Raw genomic sequence first — 12533 nt, 5'->3', positions numbered from 1 at the left:
AAAAAAAAATAAAGTACCCAGACATCTTGATGCTAATAAAGCTAATTAATTCTTGATAGGAGCATTGAAAGAGCTTCACAGGAGCCCCTCTACCACATTAGATTACATTAGGGGAATAAAAGGAGAAAGGGAGGAAAGGAGGAAGGGAGGGAGGGAGGGAAAGAAGGAGAGGAGGGGAGGAAGAGACAGAGCAGAGAGGTAGGTAGGAAGGTAGAAAGAGCCAAAGCAAGAAAATAACCGTTAGGCAAATAATAATTTGCCTAATAACAGTAATAACTGTTGCAAGCAATATCTGCCAATGAATGCAAAAATTAGTGGGCTTAAATTTAAGGAGGAAAAAAAGCATAATCTCAAAGTAGCTCCTCAAAAGTATTTATTAACTACAAAGGAAAAGATAGTAACTTCATAGTGGAGAAACCTAGCAGACATCACCTTCCTCCCCCCCACCCCACACGGATTCCATTTACTTATTTGACAAACAGAGATCACAAGTAGGCAGAGAGGCAGGCAAAGAGAGAGGGGAAAGCAGGCTCCCTGCTGAGCAGACAGCCCGATATGGGGCTCGATCCCAGGACCCTGGGACCACGACCCGAGCCGAAGGCAGAGGCTTAACCCACTGAGCCACTCAGGCGCCCCTAGCAGACACCACTTTAACCAAATCACCAAGGTTAATACTGAAACTTTGGACCTCTTGAAATGACACACTAGAATGCATCTCTGATATGAACCTCTTGATATGATGCATTTCTATGGTATTCTTGCCAAAAAGGGAAAACCTCATTCTAAAATATGAGTACGTCAAACAAGCTCAAATTGAGGAGCATCTTACAAAATATCTGACCAGTACTCTTCAATATGTCAAAGTCATAAAAGAAAACAAATGGAGGAGACTACAGAGTTATAATAAATGCAAAATAGATCCTAGAACAGAAAAACACTTAGTGAAAAAGGTGGTGAAATTCAAATAAGATCTGTAGATCATTTAATAGTACTGCACCAACATAAATTTTCCAGTTTTAATCATTGCATTATGGTTATACAAGATGCTATAATATCAGGGGAAGCTGAATGAAGAGGTATACGGAAACTACTATTTTTGCAATTTTTCTGTAAGTCTAAAATAAGTCTAAAATTAGTACAAAAAACTTCTGCTCTTCTGTTTTACAATGGTTTGAAAGAGAACACTTATGACCAGCTTCATTTTATTTATCCCACTGAAACATGAATTTGATATGAAAAATAAACCTATAATGTAAAATTACAACAAAATTTCAGTTGTGATTATGGAATGGGGCCATACCACTTCATCTGGTCTTCAGCAGAACATAGGAAAATGTTACCAAACACTTTTTCTTTGCTTCTACTACTGTCTTATTCTATGAGGGAACGTCTTATCTGCAAGAAGTAACATAAACTACATAAACAACAACAGGCTCAAATTATGAAAAATTATTTAATGACAGTACTCTTGAAATTACATGCTTGTAAAGAATATCACAATAGTCCCACAATAAAGTTTGTTTCTGGGAGAATATCCAGCAGAGCTCTCTTGAATAGTAATTGGGAGTCAGAACTCTTTTGTGTGTGTATGATGGTACTCTCGGTTTGGTTTAATTTTTGTGGGGGATGGGCTGAGAGAAAAGAGTTTTAACTAAAAATATATGCACAGTTGATTAAACTTTACTAAAGAACAAATCTTCTACATTTTTAGGCTATCTTTCAAAATCAGTCCTCTGTTCTGAATTATCCATTAACTTGTGGAGATTCAGGCTCACCCCCGTATTACTAAAATACATATTCATAAAACTTTTACAGTTGTGCTGTTCTAGTTACAAATAGCTTCTACTTTTCTAGGACATAATTTCACTTTGTTTAAGCAAGAATTCATTAAAGAAGCTATAAATAACCTTTAAATATTTAGCCATGAATAGAGGGTGGACTGGCATTGATGGCTTATTTTAGTACTAATGCAGAATGCTTTTTAAAAGCTACATTTCAGCATGCATCAAGCTAATGATTAACACTTGCAGTGTAATTTTCAATGTTAGAATAAATTTCTCTTTATTTTAAGGATTTCTGCTAACAGTCAATATGTTATTTCAATTATTTACTAGTAGGAAAGTAGCCTTAGAGAATGAAAATGTTGGAAAACTAAAACATAAAATTTCTTATTTAAAAAATCTGGTAATTTTTTTTAGCATCTACACAACCTTCCTTCTCTCCCAAAATATAATTCCGGTTAAAAGTGAACACACCAAGGGAGAAGAATTGCCTATGGAATTACATGAATTCAAGGAACCACTGTGTGGTACAGGTAGCATATATATGAATCAAAGACATTTCTGTATTCAATTCTGAATCATAAAGTTCACATTTTAGAGACCAAGTTTCATAAAATTTTTACTAGAAAAAAAAATGTTTTACAAAATACCATTCTTCCAATCAAAGAAACTTTCCCATAGGGTACATGTAGCTTTCTGCCTCAGAGATGATAGAATGACCAACAAAGGGGAGAATTTTTTTAAATAGCCACCTAGCTGCAAAACCTACAGAAGTAGATTTTTTTTAAAGTGCCTTAAAATGCTAAAGCAAGTAATATAATTGTTGAATCTATCTGAAATTTTAGAAGTTTCCTTAAAATGGTCCATATGGTACACACAACTTCACAGCTGGTACAAAACTGCCTGTGTTTAGTTCAAAACACAAAAACAATGCATATGAACAGTATTCTTTGAAAAATAATTCTAAATACTGCCAGCGCATCCTAAGAAAACTTAGACAACAGTATTGACAGTATTCAGAGAATTAACAAAACAAGCTGAATATTAAAGTATTCAAACATTTACTTTGATTTTTAATACCACTGATAACAGTAAGAGATCTTGCTGCCAAATGAATTCTGGATGCCTTATTTCAAACTACATGTAACATATTTTGTGATAGAGATTCTAAAGAAATGCAAAACTAGGTTCCAGGATGTAAACTACCATTGCCTAGGCAGGCCCTAGTTTTTCTGCTGCAATCTGGCAGCTTTGAACTTTGAAACCCTCTTTGTAGTTTCTTCTGATACTTCTGACAGAACTTCTTTTCGTTCTGGAATGGTAGGTAGCACAGGATGAACCATGGTTGGGTGTGGTGTTAAGGAGGGCGACAGAAACTCTTTTTCTATTACAGTTCCAGAAAAAGCCTAGAAGACAAAAATCAGATTGTGGTAACAAAACATAAGTAAGATGCCCATAAAATCATTATCCTGTATTTGCCAATTAGACACTTCTTTTTTGTCGAAAGTAAATTCTTAAGGTTTTTGGATAAATACACAAAATACAAATTGTTCAGAGAAATCAAGTACTATTAAAATGTATCTTAATTACACCACCAACTATAAGTACATTTTTATAGCATATATTTAAGAAAGCAAAATGTAAAATAAATGTTTTATCTGGGATTAAACAAAAATGGATACATAAAACATCAACTTTCACACATTCCATTATTATGTCCAGACCATGCTGTGAAAAATAACGTATTAAACTAAAAAATGCTACTAGGGTATCATACATGAGCTGACAAATGAGCTATCCTATGGAAGCCATGCTGCCGCTAGCCAATAGCTTAATTTCAGCAGCAGTGACATTTCTTAGGTGGTGTTCATTTATGCAATTACTTGAGAATTTTATTGAGTCCTACCTCAATTTTATTTAAGAGATCAGCATAAACTGAAAAATCAAGTGCTAATACTAGTGGAGACAAGCATCAGTCTCAAAATTTACCATAATTAATACAATAATGAAAATCAGATGTTCCACAAAAAAAAATTAATCCTTTAATTTCAACTGGATGTCTGCTGGACTTAATCTGGCCAACTGTGTGTTCAACTGAAAAAAAGTAGTGTGTACAAAATGCTAGAAATATAACCAAAGATATATCTTTATATTTTTTTTTACATAAACATCTTTTTATATAAAGGAGCACCTGGGTGGCTCAGTCGGTTAAGTGTCTGCCTTCAGCTCAGGACATGATCCCAGGATCAGGCTCCCTGTTCAATGGGGGAGTCTCCTTCTCCCTGTCCCTCTGCCCCTCCCTCCCATCTTGTGCTCTCCTGCATGCTCACTTTCTCTAATAAAATTTTTAAAATATATAAATATAAATAAATGAATGAATGAATAAATAAAGCCTATAAAAACCAAGGAGTTGGTATGGATTTTATTCTTAAAGTTTCTGGTATTTGGATCCCCCCTTTCATCTTTTAAAACTCATTATACACAAAGTAAAATCTGACAAGTAAACTTTCATGTATATTTTGCTTCCCTTTGTCTAACAAGAGTACAAATTTAGTTAAGACAATGTATCACCTGAGTAGTTTAGAAAGCCACACCCCTCCATCTTGCCCTATCAAAGAAACAAAACAAGAATGCCCTTTCCTTCCTGTAATATTTTAAGAACTTGGGTGGAATCCAAACTCTTAAAAGAAACTCAAAATCTACTTTCTCAAGACTCCTATTTTATCTTGATAAGCATTGAGCCTTTTGAGAAAAAAAGACATTATTTCAGCATTTAAAGATACTGAAAAGGGTATCTTTTAAAGTACTTACCATATGCATGAACTACTTGTTTTGATGTTAAAAAAATGTACAGCATCTAGAATGCTGATGATAACAGTTCAATACAAAATGCAAAGCTAATAAGAATGAAATAAAACTAAAGTTCCAGTCTTGAGCTCTAGCATACCATGATACATTAAGTCCTTATAAAAACCTAATTTTCAAAAATTTTTAAATAGTGAAAGTCTATACCCATTACCTGTTTCTCTAACAATTTGGAAGACTATTAAATGAGATATTTTCCAGGGCAACTGAGATCATTGTACTGGGGGAGGGGAGGAGAATATTCTGATCATATAAACTTAATGATCTCCATCTCCACTGACATTTAATACAATTATCACCATTTAGTTACTATTTAGTTGCTGTACTATTTAATACAAGCAACAGTTTTAGATATATATAAACATATAAACATACATATAAACATACATATTTTTAGATGTATCTGATATATACCTAAATGGGTTTATCACTTTTATACAGGTGTGAGTGGGAACCTTATAAATTGAAAACTTGAAATACCCACAAAAAACAAACAAAAAATTAGAAATCATGCCTGGGAAAAATGGAAATCATAACATATGACTATTTCAAAGACAGGAATTCTTACTTTGGGATCTTCTAATACCCCTCCTCCTCACACACGAAAGTGTATGCAACATGGCAGATAAGAATATATATGTGTGCACTCATTTTTCTGAGGGATCTACAGCTTTCATTAAATTGTGAAACGATTCCACAACCCCCAAGAATAAATATGTCACTGGCACAGGCCAAAACACAGGACTTTAGATAATTATCTGCCACACATATTTTTTCATTAACTCAACTAAAGCATATAAAGGAAGTATAGTCATCTACTTAAGCCATTATAAAATGACTATGGTTTGGTGTAGTGGCAATTTATTTAAAATAAGCTGCTAAATGATCTGGCCAAAAATTTAACAATTATGCAAACTGAGATACTTTAAAATTCCTACTTCACAAAAATAAAACTTTAAGATTAGTAATACTTTTCCCTACAAAAATTTTCTTGAATTATGTTACATTTTTAGACCTGCCTTTATGTTTGCTAGTGACAATTAGTTTTTTACAAATTATTAATTATTGAAAAAGAACAAGCCTAGAATGAATTAGGTTCCATGACTTTTGAGATTAAATATATGTATAAACTAAAGAAGCTGTAAGATAAACAATGCCATTAACCAGTTGATTAACTTCAATAAATAACTATATAAGACAAAATAATTTAAAGATTGTAAGATTAATAATTTATAAACCATACCTGAGACACAGGACCTATAATTTTCAAAAATTTTTTAAAAAGCATTGACGTATCTTTTCAATTCCAAAAATGATCTACTTGAAATCGGGGAAAATGAATGATAGGCCCTTCTGAAATGGAGCTACCACCACCTTTTAAGTCTTACAAAAACTCATGAAAGATACCATCTGAAATCAAAGAGTCAGAGACACACACACACCTCAGGTGTTCCTAATAAGGGCAAAAGTTTCTTGTGATGGTTTTCTTCTTGTTCCTCTTCCAAAATACTCTCACTAGTGTCACTACAAGTGGCCTCTTCACAGCTAATACTCCTCAGAACTCCCCGTCTGTCATCGAAGTCAGCAGCACTGCTTTCACTGGTATCACTGCAAACACTGTTCTCTCTGCTGCGAGACTTCAGGATGGACTTACGAGGGACATATTCCCCGTTCACAACATCAACGAAGACCCTACAATATCCAAAAAAGATACATCCACTTCAGGTAACTCATAAGCAGAGGATAAATTTATAATGATATTAAAAAAATCTTTTCTAGAAATTAATCTACAAGGTTACATGTGAAATTTGCACAATCAAAATAATTTTTAGCTTCAAATAATGTGTTTCATATTCTTAAAAACATGATTTTTTTGGCCTAATAAAACAGAGCACTTTGTTTATAAGCATGTTCTCGATGACACCTGATTTGCCACATTTCCACATATACTTCAGGACTACTTAGAAGACAATTAAGCAATTTTAACTATTTTACAAACGCAGGTCATGAAAACAGTAGGTATTTTCAAATGGTAACTTTTTCAACAACACAACAAACAACTGGAAGAGCAAAACTTAACTCCCACTTTGTGAAAAGATAAACCACCAGCCAAGCACCTTCACAGCTGTGGCAGGAAAGTGCTGCTGCAACCCACTAGAAACACAAAGTTGTAACTAAAGTTAACACACAAGATTTTTGACTGGATCGACTGGGAACGTTTTAAAAGCACTGGCAAAGAGGGGGAAAAGGGAAAGATCATGCAATTTTCCAAGTGCTTTCGGTAGCTCAGCAGCTCCTGTGACAGCCTCTGAAATACTAAGCCAACTCTATCCAAATACCTCGCTTTTCAGTGATGGCCTTCTGTGTTACCGACAACCTTTTTCCTATACATGTTCAGTTACAATGAGGGGGACGGCAACAGCAGATTGTTCTACTGCCTGCGAATACCACTCACCTATAAATGTCAGCAGGAGTCCTGATAGTAGGCAGCTCTTGGGCAGAATGAGCACTGCCAGAGCTGTTCTTTCGTTTACGTTTGGCTTCTTCTTTCTTTTCACTGAATTTTAAAGTGGTATTTTTTCCAGTATTTATTCGGACCTAAAAAATTCACAACATAAAATAACAACCCTTTTGAGAAAGTAAATCAAAGTCAAAACTTAAGCAAATAAACCCTCTAAGAAGAGAAACAGTTTAAATTTTTTGACACTGAAATGTGCATTAGGATTAAAAAGTCCTTACCCTTAACATACTTTTACTACATTAAATTATGTCTTCTTTAATGACCAATTCTAATCTTCAGTGACTTTATTATTGTGTCGAAAGCAAATTACATTTAAACTAAATGATTGATTTATTATAAGCTTTCATATCACCCCATTACTTTGACATAAAATTTTGGCTTAAATCATGCATTTCAAAACAAAGAACACAATTAACCAAAGAAATATTTGGTAAGAATATAAAATTTAAGTCATAAAAGCAGTATTAAATAATACTTAACTATTCAGAATTTTTAAAATACCTCTAGTTTTTACAAACTAGACTAAAAAAATAAAATAAAATAACCCTGTAAGATGATCATGTTATTCTTCTATTCCTACTCAGCATTTTACTACACTTTCCACATGAAGGACTTCTCTTTCTCTCATAACATTCCTAAAAATATTACTTCTTCTTCCTATTTTATTGACATGCAAATAAAAAGATTAAAGCCTGAAATAAGAATCATAAAACAAACTTCTCTTTCTGGTTATTAGGTCAGTTTTTTCCAAAGAATTCACAAGATGCTCCCTTTAGTCTGAAGTATTAAAATATAAAAAAAAATAATAATAATTTATTTCACTTCATATTAGAGCAGGGATAACTTAAGGGACCTAAGAAATATCAAATATGTTTTAAACATGTTTCATTAAATAATAATCATGGATACTTAAGACTGATACCATAGACCAATACCAATAACTCTGCTCTAGGCAATCCCTGCAGAGGTACCCTGTGGTACAAAGAGCACTGCACAGACACAAAGGGCTTTCTGTTTCATTACTAGCCAGCTCTATGGACTTCTAGGCCTTAAGTTTCCTTGAGAAAGATGAATGAGAAAGATGAATTCCCAGTTGCTCCTCGGAGCAGCATTGTGGAGCAAGGGAATGGGTTTAAGGTAGTCTATCCTTCCTCCAATCAGAACCAACCTGTTTTGATCTATTTTAAATACTGGGATTCTATAATAAGTACGAAGGGAATAAAAAGTCTTTTGATACCAAAAAAATGCTTTAAAACCCTATATTAGAAGATCTCTATAGTAACCTCCAGCTCTAAAATGCCAAAATTCTAAAGTTATGATTAGTCACAGATGTTTATATTTACTTTATCAGTAAAGGAACTACTTTTTACTTCCTCCTAAATTTTTCCACTTTGCTCATGGCACTCCTATTCATGTTGTGCCCACCCAGAAAATAACAACCTGGCATAATTAAAAATGTAACTAAAGCAGTCACTTTAACATCCCAAGTATATCAAAACACCCACAATATAATTAACTCTAGAATTCATAAGAAAACTCTCACCTGGCAATTCACAGACCTATACCCCTGGGGCTAATAATGCATTATATGTTTATAAAAAAATTTAAAAATTTTTTAAAAAAGGAAAACTTTCTGAATGAAGGACAGGTGAAATTATAGTAGTTGGTGCTCAAATCTGATCCCTTTCCAGACCCCAAACAATTGAAATTCTATTGTGGCTTCAGATAACAATGGACCAAAACCAACTATGGAGACTTTAGACTCCACCCACCCCTCTTTTTCTTTTTAGAAAAATTAGCCAGAGTAAGATGCAAAACATGGTCTTCTTGTTTGGCAACATCAACAATATTAATCACCGCTGACACTGTTCTTTTAAAGAGAATTACAGATGATACTGAATATTTAAAATATATACAGAATTAATAAAAAGTATACAAACCCTCTTAGGTTCAACAGTATGAGAAAAATATATTGTTGGTATAGAATGATCTCCAACCCCTAAAGCATCCTGGTCATTTTCATTATCACCACCACCACCATCACCACCATCATCATCATCATCATCTTCATTACTGTGGTAAGAATTTGAACCGTTCACTGGATGAATGCCATTCATTTGACCACTGAACAGGTCTGAATGTGTAACATCCTTATAACAGCTGCTCAAAGTAACAGAGTCTGTTACTTGATGCATCACATGCGCATTTATATTCTGATCTTCCCTTTCTTCTTCAGAAGATGTCGTATCCTCTCCATTTGCAATCATAGTACCAGGCTTACTAGTAAAGAAATAGAAAATTAACAAGATCAAACAAACACATCAAAATTCTCCATATTCTCCATATTATAATTCTCATTTCATTTCAATGGGTAAAAATTAAGATTGAATAAGATATATATTTAACTAAAATTCTAAGTCTATAAAAATGTTTTGAAATAAATTAACAAAAAAACCCTACACTATTTTGTATGTAGTAGTTACTCAAACACTTAGTAGAATATAGATGATTTTTTTTAATCTTTGCAAGAGGACATGGCCACACACAATACAATATAAATAATACAATCAAGAGATTTGTAAGAAATTCACAGAGAATATGTTTCTCTATTTAAAAACCAGAAATTAAAGCCCAGAACATTAACACATTCTTATTTTCTACTTCTATATTTGGAATATTTTACAAGCATGTATTACTGTAATTTTAAAAAATGAAGGATTTGTATGTATACACATGAATATAATTATACTTATACAAACACATGTACATTTTTCATGCTTCATTTCTACAAAGGTTTTGAAGACCTTACAAAAATAACAAAACCAAAAATGCAATAGAAATGAAATAACATCATACAAAAATAGAAAGAGAATTGTGACCAAGAAAATAACAAGATTCAAGATTGATCTAAAAAAATGAAATAGTATCAGTTAATCAAAAGACCTAAGAATTTATAGGTGAAATGGTAGAAAAAATATATATACTTTGTGCTTCATGTCCCATTTTTCACAGAAATTAATTACTGCATATGGTACATCATTTAAGCAAAATAATATAGGAACTTCTGTAGTAAAAGATTTCATTGAGCATTTTGGCAATTCCAAGTGAGTGCTAATGTATATTTCAAATAGCAGTTTGGAAAAGTTTTCCATATATATAACTATCTGACCAGATTACAAATTGTCTGCTCAATAAACAGAAAAGTTTGCAAAGGAAAGCAAGGATAAACATTTTACAGTAACAAATCCAGAGCAAGCTTTTCTTTTTCACAAGTCACTCAAATATATAGCATTATCCTGACTACAGTATAAAAATATTTCATTTAAAATGTAATATATAAAACATCCATAATTATTTTAAGTCAACTATCTGATATATCTTAGGACTTCATTATATTAAATATGGCTGAAATCTTATAATTAAAAAAATAGGAATACTGATTTTAAGTATTTCTGTACACACATATATATATGCATGGGCATGGACACAAATGCACAGCCCTAAAAGAAAATATTCTAAAGAATATTTATTTTAGAGTGGTAGGATTATTGACACTTTAATATATTATACTCTTCTATATTTTCTTCAATGAGCATGTATTGTTTTACTTAATGAGGAAAGAGATTAACAAGGAAATGTGTTTAGAAATAAATTGTCTTGTAAATATGATTTGTCATTAGGTACCTATCAAGTTCACCCAGCAATTCTTCTTGTCTCTCTAGTTCTTCAAGTCGAGCCCACAGTTCCTTATCAGCAAGCAAATTCTTGGATTTTACATCATTTGCAAAATCTGCTTCAAAAATCTCTGAAGTTTTTGGTTTGGAGTGAGGTTTATGAGCAATTCGGTGTTTTGCTATTTAAAAAAAAAAAAAGGAAAGACATGGCTGTTAATAGCCAACTTTAAAAAGGCACAAATGTAGACTTAGTAATAAGACTTTCTTTTGAGGAGAGGGGATGTTGACACAGGGAGGCATGGTTTTAAAGGTAAGCAAAAACAACTCCAAGGATGTATATATCTCATATCTTGCTACTCAAAGTGTGGTCCAAGGACCAGCAATACTGTTATCCCCTGCAGGACATTTCAGAAGTATTGCCTCTCAGCCACCCCCAACCCCCATCTGCTGAATCACAATCCTGTTTTAACAAGAGCCCAAGAGGATTCATGTGCACACTAAAGACCCTGAAGAGATGCCTGAGAGCTTCAAAACTCCCTAAGTAAAAATGGTCACAAGGTACCCTACTTATAACATAAAATTCAACACAAATAACACACATCTTCCATCCTTACTCAAGAGAATTTAGTTACGAAAGTTACACATCAAAGCCCTGTCACAGGATACTTTCAACTCTAAGGCACTGCCAGGCATGAACACCCTAGGAGGAATTATGGAGGCTAATCCCTGGAAAGTTGGACTATAATTCTATATATGAACATTTTTACTTTTTAAATTGCTTTATCTTATTTGTAATCCTCATGTGAGGGCAGGAGATAAAGAAAATCTGAACTCAAATCCATTTGCTTTTCATTTAAAAAAAAAAAAGGACTTTTTAATAAAGCAAATTCTAGCTTTGAAGAAGGCAAAGGGAAGAAGTCTAAAATGCTGTTATGAGATATGAGATAATGAGATAACAGATGACCTCCACCATATATGCAAAAGTAGAACACTGTTTCATAAATCTGAACATATCAAAAATAAGCTTCATGGCCTATTATTCTAACTATCACTGATAAAGCAGTATTAACAAGTTTCATATTTCAGACTGTAAAACACAAAAATCTCTCATTGGTCACCACAAACAAAAATTATAACTTGTCCTTCTGTTCTTTAACTAATGTATGTCTCCTTCCTTTCCTTCTCTCCTTCTAAAGCCACTTGCTATTAATCTTGATGCTGTATTACTAGAGATACTACACCTAGAATATAGCTTCTAAAATTATCTCTCTTCCAACCTGTAAGTCCTCTTCAGAGTTAATTACTAAAAATAATATGGACTTTACAAATCAAAATAACTGTTAAAAGTAACTGTTTCCTACAGTAGCAAATTATAAACCATTTCTGTAATACTTTTAAAAATTTCACTACTTTAACACTTTACAACTGACCGGGGAACTACTCACTTTACCGAAGTAAACCCAAACACATAAACCCATCCTTAGCAAGAGAAGGCTATTAGGTAAGCCTGGGAAACCACCTGTGTCTGGAACAGCACTGCAGGCAACACAAAATGAATGGCTGAAAAATTCTTAGATTATCTTCATTCTTTCTTCCAAAAACACATCTAAAGCTAGAGTTTTAAAAGAACAACAACTAACAGAAGATATATTATGACTCAACTGAGGTCAGTGATCAAATCAGGAGCAGAAC

General features: G+C 33.1%; 1 protein-coding gene across 2 annotated transcripts in view; it reads right to left on the bottom strand.

Moving 5' to 3' along the window:
* Nucleotides 1-1434: 1434 nt before the first annotated feature.
* URI1 (URI1 prefoldin like chaperone) overlaps nt 1435-12533 on the bottom strand; it is a 71003-nt gene continuing 59904 nt past the window's right edge. For both annotated transcript variants that reach the window (XM_080828037.1, XM_080828038.1), the window contains 5 exons: nt 10852-11020; nt 9108-9447; nt 7102-7244; nt 6089-6338; nt 1435-3187 (listed from right to left, as the gene is read on the bottom strand). In XM_080828037.1, coding sequence (XP_080684163.1) covers nt 3005-3187; nt 6089-6338; nt 7102-7244; nt 9108-9447; nt 10852-11020 — 1085 coding nt within the window. In that variant the 3' untranslated portion in view covers nt 1435-3004. The remainder of the gene's footprint in view (nt 3188-6088; nt 6339-7101; nt 7245-9107; nt 9448-10851; nt 11021-12533) is intronic.

Source organism: Martes martes, assembly GCF_963455335.1.
Source record: "Martes martes genome assembly, chromosome: 17".
Taxonomy (NCBI): domain Eukaryota; kingdom Metazoa; phylum Chordata; class Mammalia; order Carnivora; family Mustelidae; genus Martes; species Martes martes.
Note: the sequence above shows the minus strand (reverse complement) of the source record. Positions and strands in the feature narration are given on the sequence as shown.